The 13,656-nt window shown below is 38.0% G+C and overlaps 1 protein-coding gene across 1 annotated transcript in view; it reads right to left on the bottom strand.

Moving 5' to 3' along the window:
• Ankrd31 (ankyrin repeat domain 31) overlaps positions 1-13,656 on the bottom strand; it is a 130,479-nt gene that overhangs the window by 41,013 nt on the left and 75,810 nt on the right. Inside the window, exons 18-21 of the mRNA XM_055598402.1 lie at positions 8,094-8,256; positions 5,410-5,522; positions 3,905-3,992; positions 2,498-2,594 (exon numbers count right to left, since the gene is read on the bottom strand). Of these exons, the coding sequence (XP_055454377.1) occupies positions 2,498-2,594; positions 3,905-3,992; positions 5,410-5,522; positions 8,094-8,256 (461 nt within the window). The remainder of the gene's footprint in view (positions 1-2,497; positions 2,595-3,904; positions 3,993-5,409; positions 5,523-8,093; positions 8,257-13,656) is intronic.

Here is a 13,656-nt window from a genome sequence, read left to right as displayed (position 1 = left end):
ATGCCTGGGTATAGAACAATGACTCTAAATACCCATCTAGCATTCTGCACAAAAAGTCACCTCCAAATCTGTCCAAAACTTTAACATAAAACTCTGAAACTGCTAGAGAAAAAGTAGGGAATGCCCTACAAAAACACACAGGAACAGAGAAGGACTTCAGTCTCTCAGGAAATACAACTGACAACAATTGATAAATGAAAGCTCATGAAATTCAAAACCACCTGTACAGCAAAGGAAACTAAAACATAAAGGAAACTCATTAGAATAAGAGAAATTTTCCATCTATACATCCAACAGAGGCTTAATTCTACAATATACAAGAAAGTAAATAAACCAACATCAAGAAAACAACCCAGAGCTGGGCAGTGGGGGCACACACCTTTAATCCCAGCACTTGGCAGGCAGAGGCAGGTGGATCTGAGATCTGAGTTTGATGCCAGTGTGGTCTACACAGTGAGTTCTAAGACAGCTAGGGATACATAGAGAAATCCTGTTTGGGGGAGGGGAGGTTGCTGCCCCCCACAAAATGTCCCATATGTTGGAACTGAGAATTCTCAACAGGAAGAAAGACAAATGCCCAATAAACATTTCAAAAAATGTTTAATATCATTAGTTATCAGGGAATGCAAATTAAAGCTACTTTGACATTCCATCTCATCCTGGTCAGAATAATGATCTTCAAAATGTCAATGAATACAGGAGAAGCTATAGGGAATAGGGTACTCTTAGGCATTACTCTTGAGAGTAAGAACTGGTACAACCACTATGGAAATCAGCAAGGATGTTCCTCAAAAGCTAGAAATAGAAATGATACTGTTAGTTGTATCCAGTGCTGAGAGAATACATTCAATAAGAGATTTAAAAAAAGAAATTCTTGGCCTAACTACTAATACCACCCAGCTTTTAGTGACTGTAACAAAGCCTTGAATTTTATTTTCGGGCCACACTTTTAGAGGCTTCAGTCATCACCAGCTTACTGTTTTGTTTTTTTTTTTTTTTTAAGTTACATTTTAACTGTATCCCAGCTGTATCCCTCATTCCCTCCCAACCCACCCTCCCTCCCTCATCTCCTCCCTGCCCCTTTCCAAGTCCACTGATAGGGGAGGATTTCCTCCCCTTTCATCTGACCCTGTTTTATCAGGTATCTTCAGGACTAGCTGCCAAGTCCTCCTCTGTGGCCTAGCAGAGCTGCTCTCCCTTGTGGGGTGGGGAGGTCAAAGAGCCCACTACTGAGTTCATGTCAGAAGTAGTCCCTGTTCCCCTTACTAGGGTACCCACTTGGTTACTGATCTACCACGGGCTACATCCGAGCAGAGGTTCTAGGTTATATCCATACATGGTCCTTGGTTAGAGAAACAGTCTTATATAAGACCCCTGTGCCCAGATATATTTGGTCCTTGTGGAGCTCCTATCCTCTCCATGTCATACTAACTCCCCCTTCTTTCATGATTCCCTGCACTCTGCTGAAGGTCTGGTTATGAGTCTTAGTATCTGCTTTGATACACTGCTAGGTAGGGTCTTTCAGAGGCCCTCTGTGGTAGGCTCAGGTTTGGTTATGAGTCTTCGTATCTGCTTTGATACACTGCTAGGTACAGTCTTTCAGAGGCCCTCTGTGGTAGGCTCCTGTCCTGTTACTTGTTTTCTCCTATGTCCAATGCCCATCCCATTTATCTTTCTAAGTAAGGATTGATCATCTTACCCCAGGTCTTCTTTCTTGTTTATCTTCTTTAGGTGTATAGATTTCATTATGTTTATCATATCTTATAAGTCTATATAAGTAAGTATATACCATGTGTGTCTTTCTCCTTCTGGGATACCTAACTCAGAATGATCTTTTCTACAACACATGCTGGAGAGGTTGTGGAGAAAGGGGAATCCTCCTCCATTGCCGGTGGGAATGTAAATTGGTACAACCACTTTGGAAATCAATCTGGCGCTTTCTCAGACAATTAGGAATAGTGCTTCCTCAAGACCCAGCTATACCACTCCTAGGCATATATCCAAAAGTTGCTCAAGTACACAACAAGGACATTTGCTCAACCATCTTTGTAGCAGCTTTATTTGTAATATGCAGAACCTGGAAACAACCCAGATGTCCCTCAGTTGAGGAATGGATACAGAAATTGTGGTATTTTTACACAATGGAATATTACTCAGCTATTAAAAACGAGGAAATCATGAAATTTGCAGCTTACTGTTCTTATCCTGCGGTGAGGTTACATATTATGGCAGGAGTGTGTGACAAAACAAAGCTGTTTAATTCATGGTCAAGATGCAAAAGAGAGGAAGGAAGGGCTAGAGTTTCATTATACTCTTCTGGTGTTTGTCTTCCAACAACTACAACACTGTCTACTGGGCCTTACTGTAATGTTCTCACCAAATCCCAACAGTGCTAAGCTAAAAACTAAGCTTTTAATACATGGGTCTTTGGGAAACACTCCAAATCTAAACTTTGGCATTATACTAATTTAAATGAATAAACCCTTTCCCCACTCACCTGTACTTTTTAGCTAGATCATCCCTTTCTGTTTTCTGTTGAGCAAGTATATTATCCATAACTTCTTTTATCTCTAACATCTTTCCAATGTATTGTTCTAGAAATACAGTGATAAAATACAAGATCAGCTAAATGAAGAGTAGGTAATGCTGAATCTGTTCACCCAAATTTAGACCTATTTTCATTTATTGTTTGAAATGGGGCTTAAATCTTCATTGTTCCCAGCCCACTTACCAATACAAGTGGTCAAGATACTTAAATCAAAGCTTATTTAATTATGTCATCCTTATGCCCTGAGGTATTCAGAGAAGAACACTGTACAAAGAAAGAACAGTCATTCGTAAATTCTAATTGTTACCCCATTGATTTATCCTCTAGGAGCTGGGATTCATCTGATATATTTCTATGATCAGCTCTCTTTTCTTCTTGTCTGTCTTGTATGTTGTGGTGGTGTGCATGTGTGATGTATGCAAATTTATATATTTAGAGAGATACATGCACCACACATCGGCATGAGGAAACCAGATGGAATTTGGGTTGCCAGATTTGTGCAGTGAGCACTGAGAAATCTCCTTAACTTTCACTTTACTTTTTGGGACACAGTCCCTCACTCAAACTAAAGTTCACTATTTTGGCTAAAAAGACTAAATATTTATTTTCCTTAAAAAAATGTTATCCACTGTAATTTGGTCTTTTTGATACTACTTTTCAAAAGTGTCTACAACTTCACAAAATAAGGTCAAACAGTCCTAGAGCAAACCATACATGGTGAAAACACAGGGCACAAGATATTCAGAATTTATAGATGTAAATGGTACATGACATCAATATATCACTTTTATTATTTCTAGAACAAAGAACGTGATCTCTGAAAGAAAAGTAGTGACCACTTATATCTTTCATATTAACATGGGAAGTAATTTTATTTCTAGCCTTTCCGAAAAGACTGAGTTTATCCACCAGCCTAGAAACATTGTTTAATTAAAAATCAAAGTTCCATCATTCTTTTTTATCATTTAGGCATTTAATTTTTCTTCAGTCAAAGTTTCAAAGATTATTCCAGTAACTCCTTTTTATTTATTTTTCATTTTTACAAGACAAGGATTTTTTTTGTGTAGCCTTGGCTGTCCTGGGCTCTTTTTGTGGACCAGATTGGCCTAAAACTCACAGAGATCTGCCTGCCTCTGCCTCCCCGAGTGCTGGGATTATAAGCATGCCTCATCCCTATTCCTCTTTAATTTTTAAAAATGATCTTCCTTACCACAGTAAGCTGACCATGAAAGAGGGGAAGGCGTCCTCAACATGTCTTCTCATCTCCACACATGCTTCATGGCCTATGCCTGCCACACACACCCCCATAGGTCACTCTTCCAACTATTATGAACTTAGAAATAAGTACATATTTACCTGCATCCTCAGAGTTTCTTAGTTCAAACTTTAGTAAATTTTCTTGTTTCTCTTCTATATCTTGTAGAATGGCACTGATGGTCTGGCGCTGCCAGATAAAAATGTTATGAGTTCCACTATAAGAGGGGAGACGTAAAGGCAGACAGTCTGACAAATACAAACAATATACAGCTTAAAAGCTCATCTTTCTCTGTTCTCAAAATGTACTCATGTTTTATGTAATTTAATTGAATGAATGTTGAAGGGATATATAAATAAATTTAAATATACCTTGCTTTATGTAGTGGGTCTACTGAAAAACAGACAAAAAGGAGTAACCATATAAGGAATTATAACTTCTGACTTCATTTGAAATTGTAGAAATGTGAGAAAAAAACCTAACATATACTATTTCAGGATCACATATGCAACAAGTTCCCTTTTAAGACTGCATGACTATCACTGCTCATTATGAAAATCCCGACCCAAACCCTAGCTATATGAAGCACTATTCTCAAAATGCACACAAAGGAGGTTTACAGCTGCTCTGTGTCCTTTGCAATACTGATTTCCTGTCTAAAATGCACTCCCAGTTCCCTTTATTTCAAGAACCAGGAAGCGGGCTCTAGAGGCAGACTGCCTGTGTGTGAGTTCCAGGTTCCAATTCTTCCCGCCTGTCTGCAAGTTACTTTTCCTTGAGGATATATTCATGTAAAATGTTAACAACAGCAGTAGAAAGTAAGAGCTCAATAAATATTGGCTATTATTGTTCTAGACAACCCATTTCAAATATTAAACCTCTGCCTAATATAATCCACACTGACTTGTCTTTTCATAAATTAGTAATTTTAGAGCCACATGCTTTTTACAAAATATTTCATGTCTTATAAGCTAGAACATGTTTTTAAAAATTTTTTGTGTATGCTTTACAAAATCATGTACACATAATTGTCATGCAATAAAAGACTGATGGACTAATATACATTTTTTTCATAAAATCTCAATATATATTATTATTTTAATTAGTGTCAAAGCCTAGAAAATTCTTTACATACACACATTTGTTTGTTTGTTTATTTAGTGTGTGCATGTGTGTGTGTACTTACGCACGTGCAAAATTTGGAAGTTGGTTCTCTCCTATCATCTGGATTCTGGGGATGGGACTTAGGTGGCCAGACTTGGTGGCAAGTGCCTTTACCTGGTGAATTTTCTTATTAGAGATGGTAAAGCAATCTTTGTGTTGCCATTTATTAAGTGCATCATAAAAACTACAAAATATTAAATTGTAAAACAAACAAAAAACTTGAGGTCTATCTCTTTATATGGTAAATTGCTTATGATTACAAAAGCAAACACAGTAAATCACACAGCATTATCTTGACTCATTCTGTTCAACTGACATTATCATGAAAAATTAACATTCAATCCATGTCCTTAAAATGAAAAGATTGCTGTCACTATCCAATGGCTCTTTGAAGGAATGGTATTTTCTGGCTGAAGAATGAAAGAAATCTAATTTCACTCACCTCAGGAAGGCTTTCATTTCCCTTTGCCTTTTGTAAGGGAGGAGAACCAATAGCTTTGTCATCCTTACAAATACTTTGCTTATATCTTTTTGGCCGAACAGCAGGAATTTTTACTTAAAAAAATAAAGTTATAAAATAAGAGTGGTCAAAAGTATTGTTTTCGTTTATCAGTTTTAATTGTGAAAAGGAAGAAAAAGACAAATTAAGATTATAATTATTGCCTTAATGCTAGCTAGCTTCTCATTATTATTACCTATGACAACAGCACTTATTACATACTAGATTATTTCTTGGTGTACCATCTTATTTAATATTCAAATACTTGTATGAACACCTTGAAGTAGGCAGTTTGTTACAAATTTTATTATAAGAAGTGAAATGTCAGAAGTTCAGGAAATTTCCCAATATGACACAGTTAATTACTGAAACTAGATGCTATCTGAATCCAAGTCCACACTCTTAACTACTATGATTCATTGCTCTGGAGTGCTCTCTTGGACTCACTTTCTATTATGCCCATGTCACCATTTGTTCTATACTCCTCATTCCTCTGAGAATCTGACCAAAGAAATATACATTCAAGACACAGTAGACATAAGAGTCCCAATATCTCCAAATTTCAAGATTCCTTAATATGGTAAACTCAGTAAAATTATGGAGCTTAATCTTCAAGCATGGCTGTAGGGAAAGCAAACTCAATGGGCTCCAAAGAAGAGAAGAATGTTTCATGTGATCTAGACCACTAATAATTAATTACACATTAAATATTTTTGTTTTAACCAAATACAATAGAAATCCATCTACTGTTGAAAATCAACAGCTGGTGAAAAGCATGGTAAGCCTGGAAAGATATGTCTCACTCCTACATTCTCTACAGCAAGAGCAGAAACATCCCCAAGTTTCTTCTGAGTCAAGGTTCAATCATGAGGAAAAAACAAAATAAACAACAAACAAACAAAAAAGCTAACTCTTTTCAACGCTTTATAAAGTGTAAATTACTGCAAAATTACTTGATAAATTTATGCCTAGTTATACATTTTCTTCAAATAGTCTCTTTACTATGAATCTAATAAATTCAGAAATCATTACACATTTTTAACAGAATGAAATTTTAGCTCTTCTGGCCCTTCTACAATCAAATCAGCAGCTTGGTTTGAATTATGTCTCTGTCTCAAAACAAAGGTAGGGAGATCAAGGTTTGCTGAACACATGGTGTGTTTCACTTCAGTAATCTCAATCCAATGGCATCATACGGGTTTAGAAAAAAGGCTTATTTCCTACCAAAAATGCATAATTCCTGGGCTTGATCCCTAACAATAGATCTAAAAACTCCACGTCCTGAAGATGGGAACTGTGGAAGAGAAAAGCGTATCTATGATGGAATAATTTCAAATGTGTAAGATTTGACAATAGGCGCTCATGTGTTGCTCATACTTTCCCTGCATCCACAGGGTTTTTCACCAACATACTCTTCCCAGCACTCAGGTTCTATTTACCCTTCAATCCTCAACATCTACATACTAAATCTCTAATTTCTCCCAGAATTGACTACCATCACACCCCTGGGAAATAAAAATATATAGCTACCCATTATCTTTTGTTATCTAGACAATAAATTATAGTTATGGTGCCACTTATCTCTCGTTGCTTCTTCCTGAAATAGATAGGTAGCTCAAACCCAACAATGTTTTGTTTGCATTTTTCTTTTAGCTTTATTGTGGTGCTTGCACATCACAGGTAATACATGTTCTGTAGAGACCAATTTAGATTTGGGTCTCTCCCCTTGAAACCAACATGGATTGTCCCTCTCCCTTGGTGTAGAGGAACACACCAACTCCCTGGAGGAGCCTCCAGCCAGCTAAGCAACCCTACAATGAACAACTAGTGGTCTATAAGGTTCTGTGTTGTTAGGCTCTGTGTCTAGTGGCCAGCTGGTGTCTTCCTAAACAATAATGTGTATGGATGCAGAAGTACACAAACCTCAAGAAAGCCCCACAGACATTCCAACAGGTGGTTTCTAGACCAGTAACAGCAAATGTAACCATCCAGTGGGTCACAGAAGACTTTATGAACCTAGAGACTGGTTTCCAAAGTATTAAGATTCGGGCATCAGGTAAATGCCTAGCTGTACTGCCCCTCATGAGAGATTTGTACACAAATATAAAATTAAAAAAAATTTATATACTATGACAATATTAATAAAATAGTATCTTTTGTACTAAAAAATTAAAAAGGTATGTGGAAAGGGGAAAACTAAATTAGTAATACATGCTCTATAAATTTTATTTTTAGGGATTTATTTTTATGTGTGTAAGTGTTTCCTATATATATGTCACTGGTCCTGTACATGCAGTGCCTGCAGAGGCCAGACGAGAGCATCAAAGACCTTGAAACTGGAATTACATGTGCTTGTGAGCCACCATGTAAGTTCTGGGAATTGAACCTGGGTCCTATGGAAGAGCAGCCAGTAATTTTAACTGCTGTGCTATCTTTCCAGCCCCTAAATAAAAAAAAAAAATAGAATACTAATTTCTAAAAATAAATGATGTATTTTGAAGAACAGAGGAAATACCAATACCCAGTTAGGAAATAACATTATACTATATATGAGATGATTTTATTTTGCCAAGCAGAGGTATATTTATATACCTGTATAAAATAAAAAGTAATGTTGACATGCCTACCAGTAACCGTAGAGTTACTATCATCTCCATTATTGGTCTCAACAGCACCATAAGATTTTAGTAATTCTTTCATGTTTTCATTTTTTGCTTCCTCCAAAGCACTCTTCTGTTTCTGATCTTTCTGATTAGGGTCTGCTCCATGTTCTAGGAGTATCTCAGCTGCCTGGAACGTAATATTTTGAGGTTATGTTTACATATCTGCTTTCATCTTAAGACACCACCACCAAGCATTTATCTTCAGGTTATGGACAAGAAGCATTTCGATTTGATATGGTAACTATAACTGTAACTGATTGAGCTTGACTGGCCCCAGAAGAGAACATTAACAAGCACAAAGCACAGTGTGCTGCTTCCTTGTAGAAAAGAGGTAAGTACAGGTAATGCTCCGTCTAGTCACTTCTGCCCAGAAGAATTTCTGTGCCTATCGTTCCCAAAAGTAGCTGTAAACCATATGTGCCCTACTGAGTATCTGAATCACAGCAAATATAACGAGATAACAGAATTCTTTATTATATTAATTCAAATTAAAATAGCAAAATGTAGATCACAGCTACTGCACTGACAGCACAGGTCTACACAGCACAGTCACTTGTATACATTGTGGCGTCGCTGATACAGTATCACTGCTCTGCCCAACCTTCTGGTCGTGTAAAGATGGCAAGCCTTGCTTCAGGACTACATTATAGTATAACCCATACTGCTTGTTACCAATTCAGTGTAGTTTAATGAAATTCTATTTGGACAAGCATTCAGGTGAGTTTACCAACCTAACATCTATTCTAAAATCCTCTATCGAGAAATATGTGCCCTATAAGGCACCAAAGATGGAAGTAATATTTAGAAATGATCTACTCTGTTCCTTGTCTTCTCCTACTTCCGATGTCTATCCTGTTTGCCCTTCTAAATGAAGATTGATCATCTTACCTAGGATCCTCTTTGTTGTTTAGCTTCTTTAGGGGTATAGATTTTAGTATGTTTATTCTATATTATATGGCTAATATCAAGTACAGAGGCCTTCCACAGAGGACCTCTGAAAGACTCTACCCATCAGGGTATCGAAGGAGATACTGAGACTCAGAGCCAAATTTTGGGCAGAGTGCTGGAATCCTTATGAAAGAAGGAGGAGATAGAAACACCTGGAGGAGACAGGAACTCCACAAGGAGAGCCAAAAAACCTGGGCCCAGGGAGCCTGCAGAGACTGATACTCCAACTAGGGACCATGCATGAAGAGGACCTAGATCTCCCTGTTCAAAGAAAGCCCATTGGCTGCTCAGTTTCAAAGTGGGTTCCCTAATAAACAGGGGCTTTCTCTGACAGGAACTGATTGGCCTGCTCTTTGATCACCTACCCCTGGGGGGGAGGGTGTGGCAGGGTGCAGCCTTGCCAGGCCACAGAGGAAGATCATGCAGCCAGCCTTGATGAGACCTGATAAGGTAGGGTCAGATAGAAGGGGAGGAAGTCCTCCCCATCAGAGGACTAGGGAAAGGGAATAGAGGGAGAAGGGTGAGGGTGGGTGGGACTGGGAAAAGAGGGGTGAGGCTGCAGTGGGGATACAAAGTGAATAAACTGTAATTAATAAAAATTTAAAAATAAAAATATGATGTCATAAAAAATTAAAAGAAATTATCTACTCTAACACCATCATTATACAGAAAGAAAATAAGTCAAAAGGTTGTGCCATTTCATGATAAATCATTTGTAATATAAATAAGGTTACTCTGAATAACTCAAATTGAGTGTTACAAGGACTAGAGAGTTGGCTCAGTGGGTAAAGGTGCTTGCTGCCAAGCTGGATGACCTGAGTTTGATACCTGGGATCCACATGGTAGAAGAAGAGAATCCACTAACAGAGGTTGTCCTTGGACTTCTGTACAGTACCCTAAAAGTGCCCACAAATATAGGGCCCCACATACAAATGAATGAATATAATAAAAATTAAAGTAAACTAAAACAAAAAGTTGCATGTTAACATGCTGGTAGCTCACAACTGTCTGTAGTTCTAGTTCTAGGGGATCTAACATTTCTGATCTCCACAGGCTCCTGCACATGTGTGCTGAATACATACACTCAGGGTACATACACATAAAATGAGATAAAATAGTTTAAAAGAGTTGTGTTAGGAGGAAGACAATGCAGCCAGTCCTGATGAGACCTGATAAACTAGGGTCAGATGGAAGGGGAGGACCACCTCCCCTATCAGGGGACTAGGTGAGGGGCATGGGAGAAGAGGGAGGGAGGACAGGATTGGGAAGGGACGAAGGAGGGGGCTACAGCTGGGATACAAAGTAAATAAATTCTAATAAAATTTAAAAAGATATTAAAGAAAAAAAAAGATTTGTGTTAGAAGTTTGTAATCAAACAAAATTAAAAGCAGCTAACATTTAAATTACAGTATAAGCAAAACAGTCTAAGAGCCAGTGATCCTACAGTGAAGCTAGTCACTCAAAACTATGGGAGATATGTAATGGCAAAAATACGTTCAGAACTTGAGTAATATGGAGGCTTACTATGTGACAACAGATTTTTACCTTTCTGCTTATACAAAGAATACAGAGACAAAGTAGACATTTAGAAGCCACTGAGGCAGCAGAAATTAGCATTTATCATATGACTTAGGAAACATAGTTTCTCCTAATCTGAGAGTCCGGTTCTTTTATTTCGTTCACGTCTTTGAAAGAATTTCTTTTTTTTTTAATTTTCATAGTCTAACTTGTCAGGTCAGCCATTAAAGCCCATGCCTATTAGATTCTACTTAGGAAATATTTGCCTATCTGAAAAATCACATTTTCTTCTGCTTTCTTTTAGGAGGGTGTCTTAATTAACTCTTTCAGATCTATGACCCATTTAAAGTTAATTTTTCTATATAGATTAGAAAGATTAAGTTTCTAAAAATTTGCATATAGAAATCTAAAGATCCAACTCTATCCAACTTTGTATCACTGTAAAAAATCAACTGACCATATTTGTGGGTCTATATCTACATGCTGTTTTCTGTCCAGTTGATTTGTATATAAACAACTCAGTGGTTCTTAATTACGGTGGTTTTTCCCCATGGATGTACTCAGCAATGTCTAGAGACATTTTGCTTCTCACAGACCGAGGTTATGGATACAGATGGCACTGAGTAGGTAGAGATCAGCAATGTTGTTCAACATCCTGTTTATGTACATGGTAGCACTCAACGACTAAGAAACATTTAGTGGTGCTAATGTTGAATACCCTGTCCTGAATTGCATTTCTTGATTGTTCCAGATATAGGATAAGTATCTATACCTTATAAAAGATGTTGAACCATCAAAGACTGCATTTCAAAACTCTCAGCTATTTTTTTATTTTTATTTTTTATTAATTACACTTTATTCACTTTGTATTCCCCCATAAGAACCTCCCTCCCTTCCCAGTTCCTCTTCCCCCTTCTTCACACATGCCCCTCCCCAAGTCCACTGATAGGGGAGGTCCTCCTCTCATTCCTTTTGATCTTAGTCTATCAGATCACATCAGGAGTGGCTGGCTGCATTGTCATCTTCTGTGGCCTGGTAAGGCTGCTCTCCCCTCAGGGAGGTGATCAAAGAGCAGGGCAATCAGATTATGTCAGAGGCAGTCCCTGTTCCCATTACTATGGAACCCACTTGGACACTAAACTACTATGGACTACATCTGTGCAGGGGTTCTAGGATATCTCCATGCCTGGTACTTGGTTGGAATATGAATCTCTTGGAAGAACCCTGTGTTCAAAATTTCTGGTTCTGTTGCTCTCCTTGTGGGGTTCCTGTCCTCTCCAGATCTTACTATTTCCCACTTCTTACATAAGATTCCATGCACTCTGCCCAACAGTTGGCCAAAAGTCTCAGCGTCTGCTTTGATAGTCTGCAGGGCAGAGCCGTTCAGAGGCCCTCTGTGGCAGGTTCCTAGGTTGTTTCCTGTTTTCTTCTTCTTCTGATGTCCATACTCTTTGCCTTTTGTTATGGGGATTGAGCGTTTTAGTCAGGGTCCTCTCTCTTGATTAGTTTCTTTAGATGTACAGATTTTAGTAGGTTTATCCTATGTTATATGTCTATATGAGTGAGTATATACTGTGTGTGTCTTTCTGCTTATGGGACAGCTCATTCAGGATGATCCTTTTCAGGTCCCACCATTTACCTGCAAATTTCATGATTTCCTTATTTTTCTTTGCAGAGTAATATTCCATTGTGTAGATGTACCACAGTTTCTGCATCCATTCTTCAGCTGAGGGACATCTGGGCTGTTTCCAGCTTCTGGCTATTACAAATAAAGCTGCTATAAACATGGTTGAGCAAATGTCCTTTTTGTGTACTTGAGCCTCTTTTGGATATATGCCTTGAAATGGTATGGCTGGATCTTGAAGAAGCACTATTCCTGTTTGTCTGAGAAAGCGCCAAATCGATTTCCAGAGTGGTTGTACAAGTTTACATTCCCACCAGCAGTGGAGGAGGGTTTCCCTTTCTCCACAACCTCTCCAACATGTATTGTCACTTGAGTTTTTCATCTTGGCCATTCTGATGGGTGTAAGGTGAAATCTCAGGGTCGTTTTGATTTGCATTTCCCTGATGGCTAATGACGTTGAGCATTTCTTTAAATGTTTCTCTGCCATTCTATATTCCTCTACAGAGAATTCTCTCTTTAGCTCTGTTCCCCATTTTTTAATTGGATTACTTGGTTTGCTGCTTTTCAGCTTCTTTAGTTCTTTATATATACTGGATATTAGCCCTCTGTCAGATGAAGGGTTGGTGAAGATTCTTTCCCAATCTGTAGGCTGTCGTTTTGTTTTGATGACGGTGTCCTTTGCTTTACAGAAGCTTTTCAGTTTCATGAGTTTCCCATTTATTGATTGTTGCTCTTAGAGCCTGTGTTGTTGGTGTTCTGTTCAGGAAGTTATCTCCTGTGCCAATGAGTTCAAGGGTATTCCCACTTTTTCTTCTAAGAGGTTTAGTGTGTCTGGTTTTATGTTGGGGTCTTTGATCTACTTGGACTTCAGTTTTGTGCTGGGTGATAAGTATGGATCTATTTGCATTTTTCTACATGTAGACATCCAGTTAGACCAGCACCATTTGTTGAAGATGCTATCTTTTTTCCATTGTCTGGTTTTGGCATCTTTGTCAAAGATCAGGTGTCCATAAGTGTGTGGGTTTATTTCTGGGTCTTCTGTTCGGTTCCACTGATCCACCATTCTGTTTCTATGCCAGTACCATGCAGTTTTTTATAACTGTTGCTCTATAGTGCAGCTTAAGATCAGGGATGGAAATACCTCCAGAAGATCTTTTATTGTAGAGGATTGTTTTAGCAATTCTGGGTTTTTTGTTATTCCATACGAAGTTGAGAATTTTTCTTCCCAGGTCTGTAAAGAATTGTGTTGGTAATTTGATGGGAATTGCATTGAATCTGTAGATTGCTTTTGGTAAGATGGGCATTTTTACTATGTTAATCCTGCCAAGCCATGAGCATAGGAGATCTTTCCTGTCTCAGCTATTTTAGCTATTTCTTTTCTTTCTTTCTTTTCTTCTTCTTCTTCTTCTTCTTCTTCTTCTTCTTCTTCTTCTTCTT

This window comes from Psammomys obesus, unplaced genomic scaffold (genome assembly GCF_907164565.1).
Source record: "Psammomys obesus unplaced genomic scaffold, mPsaObe1.curated_primary_1811, whole genome shotgun sequence".
Taxonomy (NCBI): Eukaryota; Metazoa; Chordata; class Mammalia; order Rodentia; family Muridae; genus Psammomys; species Psammomys obesus.
This window is presented reverse-complemented; position numbering and strand designations above follow the sequence as displayed.